The following is a 27,189-nucleotide window of genomic DNA, read 5'->3' as shown; positions in this document are numbered from 1 at the left end:
GGTCAATAACTATGGCACCGGTTTGGGGAAACCATATGTTAAAAATGCAACAGCACAAGTAAATGATAGAAATATAGGAATACTGCAATGTATGATATGCCTCGATGGTGTATAACCCCCTACTAACTAAGATGATACTTTTCTACATATGCTTATCTCAAACGGTGCCATTTCTTAGTAAAGTCAGTAATGCTTTTTCTATCCCAGTTATAGACTAGTTAGTGGTGTGATTGATATATGTCCAAATCACTGTTATTCTCCGCTAGGGTTCTCCTTTGTTTCATTCTCTCTTCAGATCGTCGTCTTTTCTAAATCATCACACGGGTTTACATTATCAATCCTCACTTCACCCTGCTTGTGGGCATTTTTGGTCTAGGTTTTACATTATTGTCAGAACAAGGTACAATACATGCGCCCTGCAGTATATTCCAACTGTGAACGACCTTATTATGCGGAAAGAAAGAAAATACAATCTCATTAGAATATCAAAGAAAAGACCAAGACAACGATCTATAGATATTTGTCAAACCTATGGTGCCCTTTTTATGAAGTTCCCCAACCCGCCTACTAATATACGTAGGTACGTTTTATCACTCTCAGCTCACTTATGAGAAGCTCAGACCTTTGTAGGAAGGAGTACTCGTGTGACACAAGCGTGTGACTCGTTGGGGTCTTGCTGAATTAGATATCGTTTACTCTCTCGCCCGCGCGATTTACTTCCCCACTTCTGATTTGAAATTCTTCTTCTTCTTCTTCTTCTTCTTCTTCTACCTATTTAACATTTCCTCTTCTTCAACATATCCTAGCGCAGGATAAAACCATCAACATGGAGCCCGAAGACACAACCTCAGATCTATCAGGCGATGAAGCTGTGGCCGTACAGCCGACAGAGTCCCACCGCCACAGAGCTCAAAATGCTTCATTCACTGCCCTGTAAGTTTCCAATCTATTCTAGCTCCAAGGTCCATTTATGCTGACAGCTCGGAAGGCTCGAAGAGCATGTTATGAACGGGCCTGGAAACGGCCCTAATGGGGCAAATGTCGAACTACCTGACGCGGAACTTTCAACTGCTCGTTTACTCGTAAATACGGAGCCCGGGGGTGGGGTTCTGGACCCTCGTGAATACCAAATCGAGCTCTTTGAAAGGGCAAGGGCTCGCAACACAATCGCAGTTCTCGACACAGGGTCTGGAAAGACTTTAGTGGCTGTGCTTTTGCTCAAGCACATTCTCCAAATTGAACTCAACAAACGTGTAAATGGCGCAAAACCTCGCGTTGCCTTTTTTCTGGTGGACAGTGTAACGCTGGTCTTCCAACAGTCTGCTGTCTTGAGAAATAACCTCGATCAAACAGTCGCACACTTTTTCGGCAATCTGGGACCTGATCTTTGGGACAAAGAGACGTGGGATAAGCACCTTGAAAAATACATGGTGATTGTATGCACAGCAGAGATCCTAAACCAGTCTCTACTGAATGGTCATATAGGGATTGAGCAGATCAATCTTCTGATCTTCGACGAAGCCCACCATGCCAAAAAGGAGCATCCGTATGCTCGGTATGCAACCAATTATTATATTATAAGATGCCTACAAAAGCTGATATTTATTAGTATCATCCGAGACGCCTATCTGAAAGCGGATCCCGAAAAGCGCCCAAGGATCTTCGGCATGACTGCTTCTCCGGTTGATGCTAAGTGCGACATAGCGGAAGCAGCAACGTGAGAACCCCAAAATAAACCAAAAAGTGTAAGCATATGCTTACTGTGTATAGTCAACTTGAGACTCTTTTAGATAGCCGCATTGCAACAACAGCAGATCTTGCCCTCCTGCGGAGTTTCGTGAACAAGCCAATAGAGGAGGAATGGGTTTACAACAAGCTTCCCGCGCCATTTGAGACAAATCTGCATAGTACGTTGAAAGGCAAATATGGGGATATGTCAATCCTTGAAGGCGCATTTCGATTTGCATCAGTTGCTAGTTCAGAATTAGGGCCTTGGTGCGCAGACCAGGTATGGGCTCTTGCCCTGGCGGACGAAGTGCTGCCGAAGCTGGAGGGTAGTATCAGCAAAGTCACCGATTCGGATCCCCAGGATTCTGAAATGGCCTCGGAGGAGACCAAGCGGATCCAAGAAGCCAACCAGCTCGTCAAGGAATACATTGCGAACCAGATATTTCAGCCGAGTGATCTCAGCCCTAAAGTCGAGCTTTTGATGAGAAAGCTGCAAGAACAGTTTGGGAGATCGTCAGATACTAAATGCATTGTGTTTACACAACGGCGCAATACAGCCAAAGTGTTGCTACAGCTGTGCGAAAAGCTGCAAATTCCAAACCTCCGTCCCGAGATCTTGGTCGGTGTTCGCAAAGGAGATGCCGTAGGAATGAATTCCACATTCCGTGGGCAGTTTCTAGTCTTGGTCAAGTTCCGAAAAAGTGAAGTCAATTGTTTGGTGAGCTTTCATCCCCCCCTCCCAAAAAAAGAAAACTGCTTGTAGAGAAGACCTAATAATTCTCAGTTTGCAACATCGGTTGCAGAGGAAGGCCTTGACATCCCAGACTGTAACCTGGTGGTTAGGTAGGTCATTAGGGATTTGAACCACTACTGTCGCTTCTACTGACCATTAAAGATTCGATCTGTATGACACGGTTATACAATATGTCCAAAGCCGAGGCCGTGCCAGACGCGCCGACTCAGTGGTTAGATTTCCCTCACTTTTATGAGATGCAATTGATTTACTCACTACTTCGTAGTATGCAACCGTCGTTGAAAGTGGTAATCGCAACCACAGCATGAGACTGCAGGAGGTTCGAAGAGCAGAGGTAAGAGTACTTCCCAGGCGATAGTGATAGCGCTGAACTCATTGACATGAACAGCATCTCATGAAGAATTTCTGCAACCTACTGCCGGAGGATCGAAAATTGTACGGAGGCGATCACGACGTGGGACTGCTTATCCAAGAAGAAAATCGGAAGAGAACATACACGATCCCAAGCACAGGTGCCATGTTGACCTATCGCCATGCGATTGGTGTACTGGCACGATTTGCCAGCTCATTGGTAAGAGCTAATCTGCTTATGCTGACTTGGATCATCAAAGCTAATGTCGACATAATCTCAGCAATACGAGAACGAGATCTCAGCCAGGGTCGCATACATTGTCATGTCAGAAAACGAATCATTCAGCTGTGAGATAATTATGCCTGAGAAGTCGCCTGTGCGAAGAGTGCTTGGATGTTCCGAATCAAAAAAATCACTCGCTAAGCAGTCCGCTGCTTTCGATGCATGTCTGCTGCTTCGCAAAAGGAATCTGTTGGATGAGCACTTCAACTCTGTCTATCACAAGCGCCTACCAGCGATGCGCAATGCTAAATTGGCCATTACTTCAAAGAGGACTGACCAGTACAGAATGCGTACTAAGCCCTCAATCTGGGCTAGGCAGCAGGGAACAATACCAACATGTCTCTACGGGATAGTCATTCGTCTCATTCCATCAGAGCCTCTAGCTCGAACTCACGGAAGTATTGTTTTGCTGACAAGAGAGCAGATTACAGCAATACCGACTTTTTCAGTCTTCTTGGATGATGGTATCGAGACTACGGTCCAGTCTTTGTGTGTTGACGGGGGCCTTGAGGTTGCTTCCAACGAGCTCGAAAATGTGACTGCATTTACACTTGCTGTCTTCCACGACGTGTTTCACAAGACCTACAAGCATGACTCGGAACAGTTTCCGTACTGGATTGCGCCTGCTCTAGAAAATTTGGACATTGGGACGTCAACAAGTGTCTTTGACATAATTGACTGGGCGGCTTTGGAATACGTTCAAGATAACCCTAAGCTTGTGTGGACTACTGATATGGAGCCAGAATCTTTGCTGACTCGATTCATTTATGACGATTGGAATGGAAAGTATCGATACTTCCCGCTTGCTATAGACTCCAATCTACGTCCTTCAGACCCACCCCCGTCTTACGCACCATCTAGAAAATGGTCAGACGATATCATGAATTGGTCCTTGAGTTTGAGCAAAAACTCACGTCCAAAATTCTTCAATCGATGTATCTGGTCTCAACCGGTCTTGCAGGCAGAGTTGATCTGCCTTCGGCGGAACTTTCTTGACAAAGCGGCCGAGGAAGAGAAAGCATCCAACTCGAGATGTGTCATTTGCCCTCAGCCTTTAGTCATATCGGCGGTTAGTTTTGTATCGGTGTATGTTTCAAATCACCCAAGATGCTAACATATACTTCAGATTTCCATGTCTGTAGCCGCGACGTGTTTTGTCTTCCCAGCAATTATCACTAGAATGGAGTCCTACCTGATCGCTCAGGAGGGATGCAAAATGTTAGGTCTTGGTGATATTCAGCTCGAGTATGCCCTGGAGGCCTTCACCAAGGATTCGGATAACACTGAAGAGCACCGGAGCCTACAGATTCACGTTCAGCGAGGAATGGGAAAGAACTACGAGCGTCTTGAACTACTAGGAGACTCCGTGCTCAAGATGGCAACCTCGATTTCGCTCTTTGTTCAAAATCCCGACGATGATGAATATGACTATCATGTTAACAGGATGTGTCTCATCTGCAACAAGAACTTGTTCAGAAACGCAACTGAACTGAAGCTATATGAGTACATACGTAGTCGTGGGTTCTCTCGGTATGTTCTTTACATAGTATTCCCAGAAGTGAATTTTTGACTAACACTCAACCACAGGCATATGTGGTACCCCCCAGGTCTTTCGCTCGAGTATGGTCGGGACCACGCCAAGTTTTTTACTAGTGAAGGCAAACACTCCTTAGCCGAGAAGACTATAGCAGATGTCTGTGAGGCATTGATAGGAGCATCGTTGCTCTCAGGAGGTGATGATAACCGTTATGACATGGCCATTAAAGCAGTGACCGTCTTCGTCAACAGCCAGAACCACACCGCAACCTCATGGAATGACTACATCTCTGCATATTCTATTCCCTCATACCAGAATAGGGTGGCCGACGGATTCGAAAAGAACTTGGCTCAGCAGATCTTCGAGAAAGTAGGCTACGAGTTCAAGTACCCCCGTCTTCTGCGGTCGGCTTTCACGCATCCGTCTTACCCACTGGCATGGGCCAAAGTCCCTTGTTACCAGCGGCTCGAATTCTTGGGTGATGCACTCCTGGATATGGTGTGCGTGGAGCACTTGTTTCATCGGTTCCCCGATCGAGATCCGCAGTGGTTGACTGAACACAAGGTCTGTATCTTATTTCGTAAAGCCAGGTCACACAAGATAATTCCCGACTAACATTAATCAATAGATGGCCATGGTATCCAACAAATTCCTCGGTGCTTTGGCTGTAAAACTAGGGCTTCATCTTCATCTTCAGCATTTCAGCAATCCTCTCATGATCCAAAACAGCAAATACGCGGAGGAACTGCAGCTTGCTGAGAGCGAAAGCAATGGAGAGGTAGACTATTGGCTTTCGACGTCGGATTCTCCAAAGGTAAGGTCTTTATTTAACATGGGAATAATCCACATACTCACGGAATTACAGTGTCTTCCCGACATGCTTGAGGCTTATCTCGGTGCCATATTTGTTGATTCTAGTTTTGACTTCACAGTGATTGAGGCCTTCTTTAAGAGGCATATCCTGCCGTTCTTCCACGACATGTCTATTTACGATACATTTGCAAACAGGCATCCAACGGTAAGGCTATCTCCTTCCCCTAAGAATATACCTTTTGTACTAATAGATCATAGACATTCCTTCATAGCCAGATGACTCACAGCTACCGATGTACCGATTACTGCTTGAAATCTGCAGAGGTACCTGCTGTGGAGGGAGAAACACCCAGGATCTTTGCTGCAGTTATGGTGCATGGCCAATCCATTGCCAGCGCAGTCGCATCTTCTAGTCGATATGCTAAAGTAAGGGCTAGCACCCGGGCATTGGCTCTTATTGATGGAATGACACTTTCTGAGTTCCAGGAGAAATATCATTGTGCTTGTCAAGGTCAGGCCCCCATGGACCGCGCAAATATTGGAACGGCAGTTTGAAGAGAGAAATGGCAGAGGACAGCTGGAAAATTTGTTATTTTGTTGTATTTTAGTTATCTTCACAAAATACGATATTGGGGTGCTATTACATAGGCGTCTACAAACGAGAATCGTACAAATGTAACCCGTCAATATAAAGTGAAGCTTATACTTCGAAAGGAACGGGCCAGGGACGAGAGCCATGGATGTGCGGTGTCGCATGGGGGACGTGTCACGCTTAACCCAATAGGGAATAGTGTGCATCCCCTGAAGTAAAGCAAACACGCCGCGTATCTTTTTGATCTTTAACAGACATAGGACTCAGGACGGCATAGGCCTGGAATTATCTTTGCAATCATTTTTAATCTATTAGATTTTATTTTTCTTTCCAGCCTTTGTCATTATCCCTTTGCTCTGTTTTCCCAACTCCCGCTTGACGCGATCTCAACATTTCAAACACCCATCCGATCCGTGCTCCTATTATTCCTTTACCACCGATGAACATTTTGAATACGTCATAATAATCTCGACATAATGGAGGTCGCCTCATCAGGCGTGCCAAATGGCCCCTCAACACCAGAGGCCGCAGCTCTAGTTGATTCCGGTGCGGTCATTCAGTACTTGACCGAAGTGCTCCAGGTAACACTGGGAGCCCAGAGGTCCGAGCTGGAAAGCGCTGGGAGCTTGCTTTCGGAATCAAGGTACAATGAGACACTGCAACGGTGTACGCGATTTGCCTCGGAAGCGCAAGTCGCACTCTATGTGCAAAAGGACATTGTGACAGTGGAGGAAACCAATGGCGAAACGGAGGACCAAGGCAAGTCCAGCCCAAGTGATCAGCCGTTGGATGATGTGATGCTAATGATGTTGGCGATGAAACAGCAGTGCAATATGTCTATAACCTTTCCTCCGATATCTCGTCCGCTCCTACAACAGTCTCCTCGGTGGCTATCATTAAACGGCCTGTTCCAATCGACATGAGTCTTCCGATAGCGTCGCAGGTCCAAGTCATGAACCTTCCCGGTCCCGCTTCTCTCAGTAACCCCGGCGCTCAGCAGGGGAATTCAATGTCGCCCTACCAGATCTTACATTTGATGATACACCATGGTCTCAGTCCTTACTTCGAATCCTACACTCGCAGCCAAGAGACAGCCGTTGGCACGAAATCGAAAACCGATACGGAGGCAAAGACTGGTATTCCGGGAACAAAGAAGAAATTCGCGGACTTGGAGCTAGGGTTGATACACCTCCAGCAGAATGTGGAGATCCCCAGCTCTGAACTTGCCTCTTCATGAAGTCGTCCAAGCTGCTCTGGCGGATGCGGAAGCGCGTGGTATCAAACCATCGGTCGAGTTGATTCCATCAGCGGTATTGGAGAGTAGTGCTTTCACAAACAGCATTCAGAATGTCGTGAACGGTTGGATTAGATCCATCCAAACGATCACTAAGATGACCCGCGACCCGAACAGCGACTCTGCTTCTCCCGAGGTCAACTTCTGGCTGTCCCTAGAGGCTGCCCTGGAGGGAATCGATGCTCAGCTCCAAAGCGAGGGTGTTAAGTTGACTATGGACATTCTCCGCCATGCGAAGCGGTACCAGCCGACCCTCAGTTTCGTGGCAGACACCGGTCTGAAAGAGGCCACCGAATTGGTCCAGAAATACAATCAGTTGATGCGAGACTTCCCTCTCGATGAACTCCTGTCTGCAACTTCCTTGCAGAAAGTCCAGGAATCATTGAACTTGATTTTCACTCACCTGAATAAGAAGTTGAAGATTTGCCCCTACCCCATTAAGCGGGCACTTTCACTGGTTGAAGCCATCTCTGGGGATCTCGATAAGAGGATCCATGAGCTTATCACTGGACGTACGATCTTGCATCTGGATTACCGTGAGTTCCGGTCTTTGATGAAGACCACACAAGCGATCTGGCGTACTTGGGACGAAAACTTGAAGGAATTCACAAACGTTGCGCGTGAATCAACACGGCGTCGCAACGAGAAATTTATTCCGATCAAAATCAATGCAAGGCATGACAAAACCCGCGAGCGGGTGAAGTATATCGACACCTTTAGGATCAACCATGAACAGCTCCAGAAGACCATTATCAACGTCCTCGGACCTAACAGCTCGTCATCTGCTGAGAATGGAGCCGGAGTTGATTCTGACGGCGCTGTGATAGTCGAAGAAATTGGTGATGTCGATGCCGTGGAGGAAGTTGCACACGCCTACGCTGCTCTCAAAAACGTGGATGTGTTGGATGTTTCACCCGACGGATCTCTTAACTGGGAGAAGGCCGAAATTGCCTACAGTGAGCGTACTTCCCGCGTTGAGAATTCCATCATTGCTCGTCTGCGTGACCGTCTGGCGACCGCCAGGAATGCCAATGAGATGTTCCGTGTGTTCTCGAAGTTCAACGCCCTTCTCGTTCGCCCTAAGATCCGTGGTGCAATTGGCGAGTATCAAACTCAACTTATTGACAATGTCAAGCGAGACATCAGTGCTTTGCATGAGCGCTTCAAGCAACAGTACGGTAATTCGGAAGCTCATGCTATGGCTCAACTACGGGACCTACCACCAGTGTCGGGTGCCATTATCTGGACTCGCCAGATCGAGCATCAGCTTAATGGCTACATGCGCAAGGTCGAAAATGTTCTCGGAGAGAATTGGCACTTGCACGCCGAGGGCCAGAAGTTGCAGAATGAGGGTAACTTGTTCCGCAAGAAGCTCGACACCCGGCCTGTTTTCGAGTCATGGCTGTGGGATGTTCAACGACGCCATTTTACAATCGCCGGACGCCTGTTTAATGTCGTGCGTAACCGATCTGCAGGAAACATTTTAGAGCTAGCAGTCAACTTCGATGCTCAGATCATTGCCCTCTTCAAGGAGGTCCGCAATCTTATCTGGCTCAACTTCCAGGTTCCTCATGCTGTCAGCAATATCTCGAAGGAGGCGAAACGTGTCTACCCCTACGCTATTAGTCTGATGGAGAGTGTTCGTACTCTTTTGCAGACGAATCGGGCAATCGCGTCGATGACCGGTGTTAATATGCTGCTCAACGGCTACATGAACGATGCGCAGATTATGGTTGCTAAGGGCATCCCTCTCCGGTGGGAGTCCTTTGTCCATTCTTACGAGCTGCATGTCAAACAGTCAGCGTTGGCAAATGGTGCCATTGAGGCGTCTTTGCCTGGTCGTTCTGAAAGCAAGCATGTTCAATTTGTCCGCGAGTTTGCCATTTCAGCATCCACCCTTCAGACGAAAACTACTGTGCTTGACACTATCAACGAGAACATCCAGAAATCGATCCATGAGCTCAAGACATGCCCATACGACGCATCGGCTTTCAAACAACGCTTGGACAGCATCCAAGTTGCTGTTGATAAGCTTAACCTCGAAAACTACGTGAACCTTGGATACTGGGTTGCTCAGCTTAATGCAAGCATCGAGGCAATCTTGCGCGATCGACTTCTTCGCGCTGTGCGCGAGTGGATCCTCACCTTCCAAGGTACCAACAATGAAAACTCGACAACTTCTCACCATCAGCTTTCAGCGGCCGAGACAGATGCTTTGAATTACAAGATCCAGTTCCCTGAGCTCTTCCACGAGATTCTGATGAAGAACCAAGTCCTCCACCTGGACCCACCGTTGCAATTCGCACGCGCAAGCTGGTTCTCCCACTTTGATGCATGGCTCGGTGTGATTTGCAATCTAGAAAAGATCAAACCTTCGCGTTACCAGATATCCATTGTTGTGCAGAATGTTCGCCTGTCCGAAGTCTGCTTCTCCGACCTCCCGCAAAATTGCACCAATGAACTCAATGAAGTCTACAATGTTGTTGAATCCAGAGTGAAAGATGTCTCTGAATATGTCGATAAGTGGCTGCAGTTCCAATCACTTTGGGATCTTCGGTCTGAGCAGGTCTACGAGATCCTGGGAGATGATCTGTCTCAGTGGCTTCAGCTTCTTCAGGAAATCAGAAAGAGCCGCGCTACATTCGATACCTCGGAAGTCAGCCGTGGTTTCGGAAACATCAGGATCGATTACGAGCAAGTCCAAACCAAGGTGAATGCTAAATACGACCAGTGGCAGCATGAGATCCTCGTCAAGTTCGGCTCTAAGCTTGGCGGGCGCATGAGAGAGGTTCATTCCGAGATTGCCGCTGCCCGGAGGGATTTGGAAGGCCAAACCCTGGAGGCCTCTTCAACCGCCCATGCCGTGTCTTTCATCACCATTGTTCAGCAGTGCAAGCGGAAGACTCGAGTCTGGGAGCCCGAGGTTGATCTCTTCCGCCAGGGTCAAACCACACTCGCCCGTCAACGTTACCAGTTCCCGTATGACTGGCTTCACGTTGAGAATGTTGATGGTGAATGGGCAGCCCTCAACGAACTGCTTAGCCGCAAGAGCAAAATTGTCAACGAGCAAACCGAAGGTCTGCGTGCAAAGATTAGCGCCGAAGACCACGTTATTGCCGGCAAAATTGCTCAAGTCATCGGCCAATGGAATGACGAGAAGCCGGTATCTGGCACTATTCCCCCTGAGGAAGCATCTCGTACCCTGAGCTCTTTCCAATCTCGCCTCGAGTCTCTCCAGTCTGAGTTTGAGATGGTATCAAAGGCCAAGGAAGCTCTTGATCTTCCCCCAAGTTCTGAGTCATCACTTCCTCCCATCCTGGAGGAGGTCCAGGATTTCATGTCAGTCTGGGCTGCTCTTGCAACTATCTGGAATAGTCTCAACGACCTTCGCGATGGGCTTTGGACCAGCGTGCAACCTAGAAAGCTCCGACAATCTCTCGACAATTTGATCAAAATGACCAAGGAGATGCCCAGCCGTATGAGACAATATGCTGCCTTTGAACATATTCAGAATGTCCTTCGGCAACTGCTGAAGGTCAACTCCCTTTTGTCAGACATGAAATCCGAGGCCGTCAAGGAAAGACACTGGCATAAGATTTACAAGAGTCTTAAGCCCGACAAGCGTTTCTCTCTGGTCTCTTTGACTCTTGGTGATGTTTGGGATCTGCAACTGGCATCAAGCGATTCCATCATCCGTGCTATCATCGCACAGGCACAGGGTGAGATGGCATTGGAGGAATTCCTGAAGTCTGTTCGCGAGACTTGGCAAAACTATTCTCTGGACCTGGTGCACTACCAGAACAAATGCCGCCTGATCAAAGGCTTCGACGATCTGTTCGCCAAGTGCAGCGAGAATTTGAACTCTCTGCAGGCCATGAGACATTCTCCGTACTACAAAGAATTCGAAGAAGAAGCCACATCTTGGGAAGATAAACTGAACCGAGTCCATGTTCTTTTCGATGTCTGGATCGATGTCCAGAGACAATGGGTCTACCTGGAAGGCGTCTTCACCGGCAATGCTGATATCAAACATCTTCTTCCTTTGGAATCGGGACGTTTCCAAAATATCAACTCCGAATTCTTTACTGTGATGAAGAAGGTGTACAAGTCTCCATTCGTTTTGGATATTCTCGCAATTGTTGATGTGCAAAAGTCCTTAGAGAGACTGGCTGATTTGCTCAACAAAATCCAAAAGGCGCTTGGTGAATATTTGGAGCGTGAGCGTGTCTCATTCCCTCGCTTCTACTTTGTTGGAGATGAGGATCTGTTGGAGATTATTGGTAACAGCAATGACATCTTCCGTGTCGCCAAACATTTCAAGAAGATGTTTGCTGGAATGTCAGGCCTTGTCATGGATGACGATAACAATATCGTTGCATTCACCTCTAAGGAGGGTGAAGAAGTCCGTTTGAAGAAAGAGGTCAACCTCCTCAAGACTCCTCGCATCAATGACTGGCTCACCGCGCTCGAGACCAGCATGAAGTTGACTCTGGCAGAACTTCTCGGAGAGGCCGTGGAACAATTCGGAGTTCTTTATCATAGCAGCGATGTGGACCGAACGGCTTTCAATGACTTCCTGTCTAATTACCCTGCCCAAATTGTGGTCCTCGCCAGTCAAGTTACTTGGACCAACGCAGTGCAACAGTCCTTGGAGGAAGGAGGTGCAACTCTCCCCGCGTTGCACGGTTCCGAAGTTCGGATTCTCGAGTTGCTGGCTGCCACGGTGCTCGGTGAACTCGATCCGATCACTCGCAAGAAGTGTGAGCATATGATCACAGAATTCGTTCACCAGCGCGACTGCATCTCCAAGCTCATCAGCCTCAATGCTACGACGCCCACCCACTACCATTGGCTCCTCCAGATGCGTTACGTCTTCAACGATTCGGTCGATTTCTTGGAGCGCCTGTATGTTCACATGGCCAACGCTAAGCTCGCCTATGGATTTGAGTATCTGGGCGTGCCTGAGCGTCTTGTCCGCACCCCTCTCACAGATCGTTGTTTCCTCACCCTTACTCAGGCTCTTTGCCAGCGCCTGGGTGGTTCACCCTATGGCCCTGCTGGTACCGGAAAAACCGAGTCAGTCAAGGCATTGGGCCTGCAGCTCGGTCGATTCACCCTTGTCTTCTGTTGTGACGACACATTCGATTTCCAGGCAATGGGTCGGATTTTCCTTGGTATCTGTCAGGTTGGTGCGTGGGGTTGCTTTGACGAGTTTAACCGTCTTGAAGAACGTATTCTGTCCGCCGTCTCTCAGCAGATTCAGAACATCCAGATCGGTCTGAAAACTGGCGGAGATGGCGACAAGTCTCAAATTGAACTCGTCGGAAGACGACTCGCTGTGAACTCCAACACCGGAATTTTCATTACCATGAACCCTGGTTACGCTGGCCGTTCCAACTTGCCAGACAACTTGAAGAAACTGTTCCGCAGTGTTGCCATGTCCAAACCCGATAAGGAACTAATTGCGGAAGTCATGCTCTTCTCTCAAGGTTTCAAGCAGGCCAAGTCTCTCTCCAAGCAGACAGTTCCCTTCTTCGACCACTGTGCTTCCCGACTCTCCAAGCAGGCTCATTACGACTTCGGTCTCCGTGCATTGAAGAGTGTGCTTGTTAGCTCGGGTGGTCTTAAGCGCGCTCGTCTTGCCAACACCGATGGAGATCTAGGCCCCGACGATATTATTGAACCTCAAATTATTGTTCAAAGTCTCCGGGAAACAATCGCTCCTAAGCTTATCCGAGAAGATGTGGAAATCATGTTGGACATTCAGGTGGAAGACTTCGCTGGCGTGGATTATGTGCCTGCCAACTTCGAGAAACTCACCCAGGCGATCCGTGATATTGCTACCAAAGAGCAACATCTCGTCGACAGTGAGATGTGGATCACCAAGGCACTGCAACTCTACCAAATTCAATGCATCCACCATGGTGTCATGATGGTTGGAAAGTCAGGGGCCGGTAAATCGGCTGCCTGGAAGATTCTACTACAAGCGATGCAGCGCATTGAAGGCGTTGAGGGCGTCTCCCACATCATCGACTCCAAGGTCATGTCTAAGGAGTCCCTCTATGGTAACCTTGACAACACTACCCGTGAATGGACGGACGGTCTCTTCACTGGAATTCTGAGAAAGATCGTGGACAACCTCCGTGGCGAAGACAGCAAGCGTCATTGGATTGTTTTCGATGGAGATGTTGATCCTGAGTGGGTTGAGAACCTGAACAGTGTTCTAGATGACAACAAGCTCCTCACTCTTCCCAACGGAGAGCGTCTCAATTTACCTTCTAATGTTCGCATCATGTTCGAAGTTGAAAGCTTGAAATATGCCACGCTTGCTACTGTCAGTCGTTGCGGTATGGTGTGGTTCAATGCCGACACTGTTACTCCAACCATGATGATTTCCAATTACGTGGAGAGCCTCAGGACAAAGACCTTCGAGGACCTGGATGAAGACAGCGCACCCGCAGGAACGGCAGCGATTCGGACACAGGATGCCCAGAACACAGTTGCGACAATTCTCAAACAGTTCCTCGAGGTTGATGACCTGGTTCTCAAAGCTCTAGAGGAAGCAAAGAAATACAACCATATCATGGAGTTTACGGATATCCGTGCTCTCAACACTCTCTTCAGCTTGTTGAACAAGGCCTGCCGAAACGTCCTCGAATACAATGCCCAGCATCCAGACTTCCCTCTGGACCCCGAGCAGATCGAGTCCTACATGTCCAAGAAGCTTCTTCTGACACTAGTCTGGTCTCTTACCGGTGATTGTCCACTAAATGACCGCAAGGCGTTCGGAAAATACATCACTGGAATGTCTACTATCGATCTTCCACCGGACGGCGATTCGTCTCTTATCGACTACGACGTCATGCTTCCCAAGTCTGACTGGACCAGCTGGCACTCGCAGGTTCCCATGATTGATATCAACACACATTCCGTCACTCAAACCGACGTCATTATCCCCACGGTCGACACTGTCCGCCATGAGGATGTGCTGTACTCGTGGCTTGCCGAGCATAAGCCCTTGTTGCTCTGTGGTCCTCCTGGATCCGGTAAGACCATGACATTGTTCGCCGCGCTCCGAAAGCTCCCGAACATGGAGGTTGTTGGTCTCAACTTCTCGAGTGCCACCACACCTGACCTCTTGGTCAAGACCTTTGAGCAGTACTGTGAGTACAAGAAGACTCTGAATGGTGTGGTGATGTCTCCGAACCAGATCGGCCGCTGGCTTGTCATTTTCTGCGACGAGATCAATCTTCCGGCCCCCGATCGCTACGGCACTCAGCGCGCCATCTCCTTCCTGCGCCAACTTGTGGAGCAGAACGGTTTCTGGAGAACTACCGACAAGACCTGGGTTACTCTGGATCGCATTCAATTTGTTGGTGCCTGTAACCCTCCTACGGATGCTGGTCGTACGCCGATGGCCGAGAGATTCCTGCGTCATGCGCCCCTGATCATGGTCGATTACCCCGGCGAAATCTCTCTCAACCAGATTTATGGCACATTCAACTCTGCTGTGCTTAAGATCCTTCCCTTGCTGCGTGGGTACTCCGAGGCCCTCACTAGGGCTATGGTTCAGTTCTATCTCGAATCCCAGGCCCGCTTTACGCCCCAAATCCAGCCCCACTACGTGTACTCGCCTCGTGAGCTCACCAGATGGGTTCGTGGTTTATACGAGGCTATCAAGCCATTGGAATCTCTTTCCGTCGAAGGCCTGGTCCGCATTTGGGCGCACGAAGCCCTGCGTCTATTCCAGGACAGACTCGTGGATGAGGATGAGAGAGCTTGGACGGCAGATGCTGTCCGCCGGATTGCTCTGGAACATTTCCCTACTATCGATGACCAAGAAGCACTGAAGGGCCCAATCCTTTTCTCGAACTGGCTGTCTAAGAACTACATCCCTGTCGAACAGGAGAGTCTACGTGAATTCGTGAAGGCACGCCTCAGAACCTTCTGCGAAGAAGAAGTGGATGTTCCGCTTGTGTTGTTCAACGATGTCCTTGAGCACGCGCTACGTATCGATCGAGTCTTCCGCCAGCCTCAAGGTCATCTCATTCTCATCGGTGTAAGCGGAAGTGGAAAGACAACCCTATCTCGCTTCGTCGCTTGGATGAATGGTCTGAAGGTTTTCCAGATCAAGGTACACGGAAAGTACTCTTCGGAAGATTTCGATGATGATCTGCGCAGCGTTCTTCGCCGGGCAGGATGCAAGGGCGAGAAGATTTGTTTCATCATGGACGAGTCGAATGTCCTTGACTCTGGATTCCTGGAACGCATGAACACTTTGCTTGCAAACGCCGAAGTCCCCGGTCTCTTCGAGGGCGATGAGTTCTCCTCGTTGATGACTGCTTGTAAAGAGGGTGCCCAACGTCAAGGCTTGCTCCTTGATTCACAGGAGGAACTGTACAAATGGTTCACTTCGCAAATTGTGAAGAACCTGCACGTCGTGTTTACCATGAACCCGCCAGAGGAGGGCCTATCTTCAAAGGCAGCTACCAGTCCCGCCTTGTTCAACCGTTGTGTCCTGAACTGGATGGGTGACTGGTCTGACCAAGCCCTGTTCCAGGTTGGCTCCGAGCTCACTCAATCGGTCGATCTGGACAAGCCAAACTTCATCTCGCCTGATAGCATCCCAGTGGCATACCGCGAGTTGGCTCTCCCGGCATCACACAGAGACACTGTTGTCAATTCCATGGTGTACATCCACCACTCTTTACATCGCTTCAATGGACGGCTTCAGAAGCAACAGGGCCGGGCGACTTTCCTCACCCCTCGTCATTATCTCGACTTTGTTGCGCAGTACGTCAAGCTATTCAACGAGAAGCGCGAGGATCTCGAAGAACAACAGCGCCACTTGAACATTGGTCTCGAAAAGCTTCACGACACCGTCGACAAAGTGAGCGACCTTCGAGCTAGTCTCGCACAGAAGAAAACACAATTGGAGAAGAAGGATACGGAAGCGAACGAGAAATTACAGCGTATGGTTGCTGATCAGCAGGAGGCAGAACAGCGGAAGCAGGTTTCGTTGGAGGTGCAGGCCGCGTTGGAGATACAAGAAAAGGAAGTGGCGACTCGGAAGGAAGTGGTCCTCCACGATCTGGCCCGAGCCGAGCCCGCTGTCCTGGAAGCCCAGAAGAGTGTCAGCAATATTAAACGTCAACATCTCACGGAAGTTCGGTCCATGGGTAACCCTCCAGCCAGCGTCCGACTTGCCCTGGAAGCCGTATGCACACTCCTCGGTCACACCGTCGACAGCTGGAAGACAATCCAAGGTCTCATTCGTCGGGATGATTTCATTGCCAGTATCGTCAACTACGATAACGAGCGCCAAATGACGCGCAGACACCGTACCAAGATGCAGAATGAGTTCCTCTCGAAGGAAGACTTCACCTACGAGCGAGTCAACCGCGCCAGTAAGGCTTGTGGTCCTCTCGTGCAATGGGTCGAAGCCCAGGTCAATTACTCTGCCATTCTTGATCGTGTTGGCCCTCTACGTGACGAGGTAGACCAGCTCGAGGAGCAGGCCCTGCAAACCAAGGCTGAAGCCCAAGCCATCGAAAACACCATCAACGGCCTCGAAAGCAGCATCGCTACCTATAAGGCCGAGTACGCAGCTCTTATCAGTGAGACGCAGGCGATCAAGACCGAGATGAACCGAGTTCAGTTCAAGGTCGACCGTAGTGTTCGTTTGCTTGATAGTTTGTCCTCTGAGCGTGGGCGCTGGGAAGATGGAAGCAAGTCATTCGAAACTCAGATCGGCACACTTGTTGGCGATGTCCTCATTGCAGCTGCATTCCTTGCATATGCTGGTCTTTACGATCAGCAATTCCGTAAGGCAATGGCCGAGGACTGGGTCCACCAACTGGGGGCCTCTGGCATTCAGTACAAGCCTCACAACCCCATCACGGAATACTTGTCCAATGCCGATGAGCGTCTGACCTGGCAGAGTCATTCTCTTCCCGTTGATGACCTTTGCACAGAAAACGCCATCATCCTCAAGAGATTCAACAGATACCCCCTTATTGTTGATCCATCTGGCCGTATAACAGAATTCTTGCAGAAGGAAAGCAAGGAACGCAAGCTCACTGTCACGAGTTTCTTGGACGATTCCTTTGTCAAGCAATTGGAGAGTGCCTTGCGTTTCGGAAACCCCATCCTTATCCAGGATGCCGAGCACCTGGACCCTATTCTCAATCACGTCCTCAATAAGGAATACCAGAAGACTGGTGGTCGTGTCCTCATTCAATTGGGCAAGCAAGAGATTGATTTCTCGCCATCCTTCAAGCTCTTCCTGTCGACTCGCGATCCATCTGCCTCGTTCCCGCCAGATATTTGCAGCCGTACCACCTTCGTCAACTTCACTGTCACCCAGAGCAGCTTGCAAACTCAATCTTTGAATGATGTCCTGAAATTCGAGCGGCCCGATGTCGATGAGCGTCGCAACAATCTCGTCAAGATGCAAGGAGAGTTCAAGGTCCACCTTCGACAACTCGAGAAGCGTCTTTTGCAAGCTCTCAACGAGTCGCGTGGTAACATTCTCGACGATGACAATGTCATTGAAACTCTTGAGACTCTCAAGAAGGAGGCTGCCGATATTTCTCTGAAGATGGACCAAACCGAAGGTGTTATGCTCGAAGTAGATAACGTTACGCAGAACTACAGCATCATTGCTCGTTCATGCAGTGCCGTCTTTGCGGTTTTGGAACAGCTTCACCACGTCAACCACTTCTACCAGTTCTCTCTGCAGTACTTTGTCGATATTTTCAACTCTGTTCTCTACCAGAACAAACGTCTTGCTCAGGAGAAGGATCATTCTGCGCGTGTCCAGATTATTGTTAGGGACTTGTTTATCAACACCTACCAGCGAACCTCGCTGGGTCTCGTTCAAAAGGATCGCATCACCCTTGCCATCTTGCTTGCTCAAGCTACTCCATACCCAATGGACAGGACCATTCTCGATCGCGTCCTTGATGAGACAGTGGAGGACACGGATCTTTCAACTGCCGTGGACGCTCGCGACCAAGTGATGACGAAGTTGGCGAACATGTCCCTCTTCAAAGATCATCTTCCGAATGTCACCGAAGAACAGTGGGATCGCTTCTTCGGCGATGAGCTTGCAGAGAACGTCGTTCCGGTCATGTGGGACGAGAGTGTGTCGCAACTCGACCAGCTTCTTCGGTCCTTGCTCCTTGTCAAGATTTGCCGCATGGACCGATTCGTGCCCTCTGCCGAGCGTTTCATCGAGGCGGTGTTCGGCCGCGAGCTCTTCGAGGGTGGTGCCGACCTCAAGGATGTAGTTGACCAAGTCACTGCAACCAGACCCATCGCACTCAGCTCCAGCCCTGGCTTCGATGCCAGTTACAAGGTCGACGCTCTTGTCGAAGCCACGCGCGCAACCTGCGCCAACATCGCCATGGGTTCCAACGAAGGTCTCGAAAGCGCGGACAAGGCCATCAGCAATGCAGCTGCGGTCGGTAACTGGGTGCTGGTCAAGAACGTCCACCTGGCGCCTGCTTGGCTGCAGAGTCTCGAGAAGAGACTAGATTCTCTCAAGCCACACAAGGAATTCCGCCTCTTCTTGTCCATGGAGTCCAGCCCTAAGATCCCTGTCAATTTGATCCGGGCCTCGCGTGTGCTGATGTACGAGCAGCCCGCGGGTGTGCGTGCAAACATGAAGGATTCTCTTTCTTCGCTGAATGTGAGAGCCAGCAAGGCTCCCGTCGAAAAGGGCCGTGTCTATCTCTTGCTCTGCTTCCTGCACGCCGTCGTCCAGGAACGACTCCGCTATGCACCAAGCCTTGGATGGAAGGGCTTCTGGGAGTTCAACGACAGCGACGTAAGTACCCTAAATCCATTCATTTATTCTTCATACAAATGCTAACATTTTCCCTCAGTACGAATGCTCAGCCTACATCATCGACCACTGGGTCGATTCAGTGTCCCAAGGCCGCTCCAACGTTGCTCCACAGAAGATTCCTTGGGAGATGATCCGCACTCTCGTTGCAGAGATGTATGGTGGTAAAATCGATGACGCAGAAGACTACCAGCAGCTCGAAAACCTCGTCAATGGCTTCCTTACACCCGCCGCCTTCGAAGACGGCTATAAGCTTGTCTCGGGTGTGGAGAACGACAGCCTTTTGACACTGCCCGAGACCACTAGCATGCGCGATTTCGTCGCCTGGGTTAACAACCTGCCGGAACGTGAGCCTCCTACCTATCTCGGTCTTCCCGCCAATGCCGAGAAGCTCTTGCTGGTGGGCCATGGCCGTAAGATGATTTCTGACCTCTCGCGGGTTACGACTCTTCTCGATGAAGGGGAGCAGTTGATGGTTGATAACTGATCTGTACTTGTTTTTGTTTACTTCCTTTTTTTCTCAAAGTTCCTAGAAGGGTTGTGCTATTGTTTTACTATTGATGGATGAGTACATAAACACCGCTGGCGACTTTCTAATTTTTATTTTTTGTTTTGAATTCAATTGTACTGTATCCAGCTTCGCCTCTTTCTTGATACATTTTACTCTTATCTTGAGGATCAGCATCGAAAGTACGGTCTCTTCTGTACAATTACTTATAACTTTTTTCTGTTGCATCCTAAATGTACATGTATCATTATTAACTATATTACGAGTCGCAATGAACCCTGGACTCTCCACCTCGCGTATTTACTAAAAAATTTTCAGGATATAGTCAAAATAGCATTAAGTATCATGTATACAGTCTCTGGATTATCTGGTCCGCATGAGGGGAAAGGGAAGAAGTAGTCAAGCCAATCCTCTAGACATAAATGTAGCATCACGAAAATCATCACAATGAACGCCAACAATCAGGTCCCGTAGGGGAGAATAAGGTCCTATGTACGCGAGTTAGGCGGGGCCTTTACGAGATGAAGGTCGACTCGGAGAACATAGTTCCTTCCTCGGTGATCTCCTCGTCGCCGAGCTTCAGCTTCAATGAAAGCTTCTCCTGGGGCGAGTACTGTGCAAGATTGTTAGACATGATTCTTTTGATAATAAACAAAAAAAAAGAAGAAGAGGGGAAATGGTGCATACCTGGAAGATGTACGGCCGAGTACCGGCAACACTGCCAGCAATACTCTTAATGAAGCCTGGCACCTCGGCCATGACGTCGATGCGATCCAGTCGCGAGCCGAGAGCTCCGTTCACCTCGGCTGTGAGGTCCTTGTCGTCGGTTGTCTTGCCGCTCCACTCCCACTTGATGGACTTAGGGGCGGGCCAGTCACTGCCCTCGTCCTGGCCGGCCTCTGTGTGAGTCACTTTGTTGGTTGTTCCGGCGTAGATGACCTCGCCATCCTTGACAATACCACCGACGTTGACCGTCGTGGAGCCGTAGGAGGGGGGAGTGGTGTACTCCATCATGACGGCGGAGTAGGTGGGGGTCTGGAAGTTGATGAAGTTCCAGCGGGCGGCTGTGTTTTTGTTAATATGGGGTTGTTTTTCTTGTCAATTTCTGTACAGAGCTTCGTCTTACCAGCGTGGTGAGGCTTCATGCCCTGCAGGGCCATGATGAAAACACCACGGCCACCGAGATCGTAGGTCTGGTCCTTGGTGGTGATGCTACCCTCGACAGCGCAGCGGGGCCAGAAGGCGTGGCGCATGGATCCCCATGGGTTCTTGGGGTCGGTTCCGAAGTATGAGGTTCCGTCCTTACCGACGACGAAACCGGGCGCGGTCTGGGAGAACTTGATATCGACCAAGGCGCCGCTGTTGACGGTAGACTTGATGGTGTAAGAGTTGCCCTCCTCGTTGAGGGTCAGCGACAGGTTATCGGCACCGAAGGAAAGCATGTTCTCGTCGAACATGAAGTTGGATAGCGGGTCCGAGAACCACTTGTTGTCGCCCTTTCCGCTGACGTCGAAAACCTTCACGTTGAACTGGGCGGTGGTGTGGATCCCGCTATAGTCGGGATCAAGAATCAGAGTCAGCTGCTGTAGGTTTTGATTCCAGAAGAGAAGCTTTAAGCTCCGGCTGGGTGTTCCTTACACGATGTTGCTGTAAATAACCTGAACGAAAACCAGTGTTCCGTTGTCGGCCATGATGTAGAAGGTCTGGGTTTCAACATTGGTGTAAGAGTATGCGCGCCAGCGCAGAACCTCCTTATTCACATCAGAGAAGGGAGTTGTCTCGGTTTGCTTCGCAACCGACTGGATAGCCTCCGGGCCATAGATAGGCTCCTCGGTGCCCACCACGGCGGAGAGACTGCCCGCATAGAAATCGGTCAGTGTAACCACAACAGAGAAGGGCTCGGAACGTACGTCGACTTTAGCCAGTTCATGATTTCGATAAGGTTGGAATTAATAGAATAGAACTGGAGAAGAAAGAAAGAAAGAGAAAAAGGGAGGTGAAGGGAAGATCGACACGCGGGGCCCAAGAGAGTTCTAGTTCGGATGTCAATGGGAGTATCCGGATGAGAGAGAGATGCACCAGATAATCGATTCAACGGATGAGAATAGAAAGTAGATCTGGGTATGGTGAATATCAAGATCAAAATGAGTAAAATGGATCCGAAGGCTTAAGAAGCCCCCGAAAAGCTGAGAAAGGAGTGCATCTTATGACGTTGGGCTGCTTTTGCTCGCTTCCCACCTCGACCAATCAGCGTCGTCGGCTGAAAATCTGCAAATCTTCCGAACTCACCTCGCTGCTTTTGGCCTTTTGGAACTATCTCGACATATTCTTCATCATGGCACGAAACGTATTGGCCAAGGATCAATTTGTTAAGCTCATTGTTGGAGCTGGTCAGGCCAGTCCCAGTCCACCTGTTGGTCCGGCTCTGGGAAGTAAAGGTGTTAAGTCCATGGACTTTTGCAAGGTTGGTCTTTGTTTACCCTTTACCCTCAACGGGTTAGCAGGTTAAACCTGTAATATAGATATTAACTACCTCTCTATAGGAATTCAATGCCCGCACCGCTCACATCAACACCGGTGTTCCCATCCCCGCGCGTGTCACCGTCCGTCCCGACCGATCCTTCTCCTTCGAACTCCGCACCCCGACTACCACCTACCTCCTGCTCAACGCGGCCAATGTCGAACCCCGGAAGAACCGGCTGCGTGGTGCCATGAACCCTGGCCACGACGTTTGTGGCAAGATCTCCCTCAAGCATGTTTACGAGATCGCCAAGCTCAAGCACACCGAGACACGGTTATCAGGCTTGTCCCTGGAGGGATTGTGCAAGAGTGTCATGTCCCAGGCCAAGTCCATCGGTATCCAGGTCGTCCCCTGAATATCACAAGGACAATAAACTTGTATAATTATTGGTCATTCTGGTAGTGCTCCAAGGGCTTACTTGTTTTGATTTGGATCCTTTTACTGGGCGTTTTCTGTGAAATTGGGGGGTATTTTCTTCCTCCTGTTGTACGATACCGATTACATATATTTTTTTTTCCCGCCAAATTGCAAGTCATATCTATTTGATCGCAATCCAAGAGATAATTTGCATTGAAAGTTACTTGAATCTTTGGAGTACCTAGAGAGTGACATGTTGGAAGTCAAATATAAACCGCTAAATCACAGTGCGATATAAATGAGACTGACATGTGATCACACGCCATCGTACCATCCAACGGTGAGACGCCCCGGGTTTAAAATACCCGTGGACCTTCCATACTTTTTTCGGTGATGACTGGACACCCAAGAGGGAAGACTACAGATGAGGTCACCGACTTCAACATATCCGCGGAGCGGAGAACTTGGCATATGGTCAGGTGTATGACTCAGTTCGACCTTGGCATGGCCAAGAATGTATTAATGTGTCACAATATAACGTAGACATCTCACTTGGCATGAGATCTGGATAGTCTGGATAGTCTGGAGAGTCTGGGGAGTCTGGGGAGTCTGGATAAGTAGGGTCTGGCCCGATGCAGTGATGAGGAAAAGGGAAGTCCAGTGGAGTCAGCAGATCAACTAACCCCATTCAGGTAATGTTCCAGATCATGTAAGATCACAGATGTAAACTTGCATAGGGTAGCGTCCACATGTCCCTACGTCCACACGGGTACTCCGTACTCCGTTTGGGGAATATACGTAGGGGTGGTCCGGGAAGTCGGCACGGGTCGACATCATCCTTCAACTCTCCGCGGCCATCCGACCTTATGAGGTAAGGTATCCCTAGATAAATTGGAGTAAATTGGAGCAAAATTGGGTATATTTAACATATATTTCCCATGTCTGATCAAATAAAAAATGAAAAAGAGAAAGGAATGGAAAGTAAAGATAAAGAAGTAAATGAGGTCAAAGTAATAGCCTGGACAGTCTCCCCCACTCGCCCCCAAAATCAAGTTGGCCTTAGGCCCAGACTTTCTCACATCTCCCCTCTTCTCAGCTTTCTCATTTTACTTCTTTATCTCTTCCACTCTTCCATCCTTTCCTGTTCTCATATCCTTCTTAATCAGACCCGGCATACCCGGATTCCTGGATTCCTTGACCAAACCCGGGCTCTTGATCGCATTCGGCGGGAGAGGGAAAAAAAAAAAAGTTAAAAAGGGAAAAGATTTGCCTCTCGCATCACTCTTTTTGACTTCTTAGGCTCGGCTTTGGGAAAATTATTCAATTCGGTGACCTTGATAGCATTTGAACTGGTTCTCAGTTCGCCGTCTAATCCTCCAAAGCTCCCACCGTGAGGGGCATGTGTCTCACGTTCCGAGCCGGCGTTGAAGACTATGACGTCTGAAATGACTGATTCAACACCCCCCAACCCGATGGGTTCAGGTATGTCTTGGCTGCCATGCTGATCTGATCGGTTGTGATGGTGTATCCCAAATTCCTGCCAACCGTCTGACGCATGTCTGTCCCTTCAGGACCCCAAAATATGCACCTCCCCGCCAAGATCCCCGGACAGGCCCCAGAGCCCGGTGACGCCGACGCCAAGTCAAGAGCTCAACCCACTCAAGTCCGTTTCTCCTCCATCACGGAGGAGATTGAACCAGGCCGATCCGAATTGTCCCCTGTGCCAGAGCAACCGCAACAATCTCTGTTAGACGGGCATAAGCTACCTACGGACGAGGAACAATTACGGTCGCTGGCGATGAGTATGCAGGGCGCACAGCTTCAGGAGTCGCGCCTGCGCAACTTCTCTTTTGACCCAATGTCTCTTCCTTCCTCCAGGGTATGTCATATTCATCTCTAATTTACCATCGGATGTTCTTCCGAGTCTTCCAGTCTCTTCATGCGTCAAAATGATATTCATTTCCCTTCGTCCGACGCCGGTCTCTGAGCGGAGACTCAGTGAACCTAGCAATCTCGTCAGGCATACTAACTTTGGATCCTCGCAGGTTGGCTCTCGAGAGTCGAGTGATCGTAGCGGCCATGTCACCGGTGCCTTTGCCTCTCCACATGCGTCTCCTCCAGTCTCTGCTGTGCAGTCACCTCCTCTTACCCCAGCTGCAACCCATTCTCGCGAAGGCAGAATCAGCGACAGCGCCTCTTTGAAAGCTACCAGCCGACCCTATCTAGACACCAATTTCACCCCGGAAGCATCACCGCCAGTCAGTTCGACTGACAAGAACGACACTCCTCGACCCGCCCCATCCTCCCGACCCCTGTCTACCGATCACCTGCCCACCAGAAAAAGTGAAGGTTCAGAGCGAGCTCCTCAATCTATTCAACTACCGAAACACCGTGCGCAATTCTTCATAGGAAATGACGGGGGCTCCCAAGAAGAAAGCCCCCCTTCCACTCCAAGAGAGTCTCTTACCCCGCCAGGGGCTATGACACCTGTTGGCGAACCTAATGATCCATATGCCCGCCATAAGCGACCACCTCAGCCTAAAAACCTTGCCCAGTTAGATCCCCGGTTTATCTTCAGCGGTCGGGATGTCAAGCGCTCATTACGTCCGGGCGCTCCCCGATCCACCAGCGCAAGTGACCTCACCAAATCTAGTGACAAGCGGAGCATATTTGGTAGTGCCAAGAAGGAGCAAGGCGACAAGAACCATAGCCATCAACATCATGGCTCCATGTCTGAGCTGAAACGGTTCTTCAAGATGGGCCATCGCAACAAGCGATCTGAGTCCCCGACGTCCATGCCTAAGAAGTCGAGTCGATCATCTGGAAAATCCACTCCGTATCAAATGGCTCCAGATAATGTTCCTTTTGCCGATGATCATGGCCTGAATTCCAAGTATGGAAAGCTCGGCAGAGTGCTCGGGTCTGGAGCTGGTGGTTCCGTGCGTCTTTTGAAGCGCAATAGTGACGGCGTAACTTTTGCAGTGAAGCAATTCCGAGACCGTCATAACTGGGAGAGCTTGAAGGAATATTCCAAGAAGGTGACAGCAGAGTTCTGTATTGGCTCCACCTTGCACCATGGCAATATCATCGAGACTTTGGATATCATCCAAGAAGGCCCTCGCTGGTATGAGGTCATGGAATATGCACCGTTTGATCTGTTTGCTATCGTGATGACGGGCAAAATGGGCAAGGAGGAGATTGCCTGCTCTTTCAAGCAGATTTTGAGCGGTGTGGCGTACATCCATGGCATGGGTTTGGCCCATCGAGATCTGAAACTGGATAACGTGGTGGTGAACGACCGTGGCATCATGAAACTCATTGATTTCGGGAGTGCTGTCGTATTCCGCTATCCTTTTGAGAACGACATTGTCCCTGCTTCAGGTATGTATTCTTATATTATTATTTTTCCATCATAGTTGATGGTTACTGATTTGCATGAGCAGGTATTGTTGGCTCAGATCCCTATCTTGCCCCGGAGGTCTACGATGAAAAGAAATATGACCCCCGCCCCACGGATGTTTGGTCGCTGGCGATCATCTTCTGCTGTATGACCTTGCGCCGCTTCCCATGGAAGCAACCGCGCATGACCGACAATTCATTCAAGTTGTTCGTTTCCAGCCCGACCCCAGGCACCCCGGTTCCCGAACCCGACCCACGCCGTCGGCCCAAGTCGACACCTGATCTTCCTTCCGAAGGCCACGACAATAAGCGTCTGACTCCTCGCTCGAGCGGACCTTGCGACCAGTCTGGATCGGAGCAAAATCAAAACGGAAATGAAAACGGAGACGCAAACAAATCGGAGCCCTCGCAGAGGGACGGTGATCGCTCTCCCGATACTGCTCAGAAGCAGACCAGCCAAACCAGCAACGGCCCCCATGAGCGGCCCACCCGCACGACCAGCAAAGAGGCACCACCTGTTCCGACATCATCCCAGAATTCTGGGCAGCGCCAGGAAGTAATCAAGGGCCCATGGCGACTTCTCCGGATCTTACCGCGGGAAAGTCGGTACATCATTGGCCGCATGCTGAAGACCAACCCGAAAAACCGAGCGACACTCGACGAGGTACTGTCGGATGACTGGGTAAGGAACATCCATGCATGCCGGCAGGACGAGAATGGTGAAACCATCAGTGCCCCCGGCCACACCCACGTCCTCGAGCCCCCCGCGCAAAGCCCTGCCGTCGCCAGCAAAGCTACCAAAGCTAAATAATATCCCTTCTTTGTATCAATTTATCCTCGTGTCTATATATCCCCTTCATCCTTTGAGAATGGGGTGGCACTTTTCTCCCCTTTTCCTTCGCGTTTCCTGTGTGATTCCCTACGAGTACTGTAGATGATTTTGGCGGTTTCCTCATTCCCTGGGCCATGTTTGAGACGAGTGGATATTCTTGAATGAAATTCTCTCACATTTTATTGCGCTCGAGTTTCTCAAGATCTTGAAGAAAACGGAGCATTGGCTCTGGCTCGACGATAGATGTTACTGATAGACTTGGTGTGGGATGTCGAAGTTTTGTTTATTTTTGTTAGGGCATCCTTTTATTGAGGCGTCACACTTGTGCAAGGGAGCTTTATTTTTCTTAAACAGTAGATACATGTGAATGCA

General features: G+C 49.5%; 5 protein-coding genes across 5 annotated transcripts; 4 read left to right on the top strand and 1 right to left on the bottom strand.

Annotated features, from left to right (window-relative positions):
* Nucleotides 1-826: 826 nt before the first annotated feature.
* Nucleotides 827-6,021, top strand: N7537_004041 (uncharacterized protein; the record flags this gene model as incomplete). Its single annotated transcript, XM_056895099.1, has 14 exons — nt 827-933; nt 989-1,555; nt 1,610-1,717; nt 1,771-2,446; nt 2,513-2,571; nt 2,624-2,693; nt 2,748-2,816; nt 2,871-3,053; nt 3,115-4,185; nt 4,243-4,646; nt 4,704-5,217; nt 5,282-5,467; nt 5,519-5,671; nt 5,725-6,021. 14 exons carry the CDS (start codon nt 827-829, stop codon nt 6,019-6,021), a joined length of 4,464 nt encoding a protein of 1,487 aa, XP_056754847.1.
* A 513-nt stretch (nt 6,022-6,534) lies between these two features.
* On the top strand, nt 6,535-19,687 carry N7537_004040 (uncharacterized protein; the record flags this gene model as incomplete). Its single annotated transcript, XM_056895098.1, is given in 4 exon segments — nt 6,535-6,832; nt 6,883-7,237; nt 7,257-19,182; nt 19,241-19,687. The coding sequence occupies 4 exon segments, from the start codon at nt 6,535-6,537 to the stop codon at nt 19,685-19,687; spliced, it is 13,026 nt and encodes a 4,341-aa protein (XP_056754846.1).
* A 535-nt stretch (nt 19,688-20,222) lies between these two features.
* Nucleotides 20,223-21,638, bottom strand: N7537_004039 (survival factor 1 family protein; the record flags this gene model as incomplete). Its single annotated transcript, XM_056895097.1, has 5 exons — nt 20,223-20,321; nt 20,396-20,772; nt 20,835-21,259; nt 21,347-21,562; nt 21,619-21,638. 5 exons carry the CDS (start codon nt 21,636-21,638, stop codon nt 20,223-20,225), a joined length of 1,137 nt encoding a protein of 378 aa, XP_056754845.1.
* Nucleotides 21,639-22,043: 405 nt separating this feature from the next.
* Nucleotides 22,044-22,584, top strand: N7537_004038 (mitochondrial 54S ribosomal protein uL11m; the record flags this gene model as incomplete). Its single annotated transcript, XM_056895096.1, has 2 exons — nt 22,044-22,172; nt 22,252-22,584. The coding sequence occupies 2 exons, from the start codon at nt 22,044-22,046 to the stop codon at nt 22,582-22,584; spliced, it is 462 nt and encodes a 153-aa protein (XP_056754844.1).
* Nucleotides 22,585-24,168: 1,584 nt separating this feature from the next.
* Nucleotides 24,169-26,796, top strand: N7537_004037 (uncharacterized protein; the record flags this gene model as incomplete). Its single annotated transcript, XM_056895095.1, has 3 exons — nt 24,169-24,465; nt 24,632-25,967; nt 26,030-26,796. 3 exons carry the CDS (start codon nt 24,169-24,171, stop codon nt 26,794-26,796), a joined length of 2,400 nt encoding a protein of 799 aa, XP_056754843.1.
* Nucleotides 26,797-27,189: the final 393 nt, after the last annotated feature.

Source organism: Penicillium hordei (assembly GCF_028827395.1).
Source record: "Penicillium hordei strain IBT 12815 chromosome Unknown utg000002l_segment0_segment0, whole genome shotgun sequence".
Classification (NCBI taxonomy): Eukaryota; Fungi; Ascomycota; class Eurotiomycetes; order Eurotiales; family Aspergillaceae; genus Penicillium; species Penicillium hordei.
This window is presented reverse-complemented; position numbering and strand designations above follow the sequence as displayed.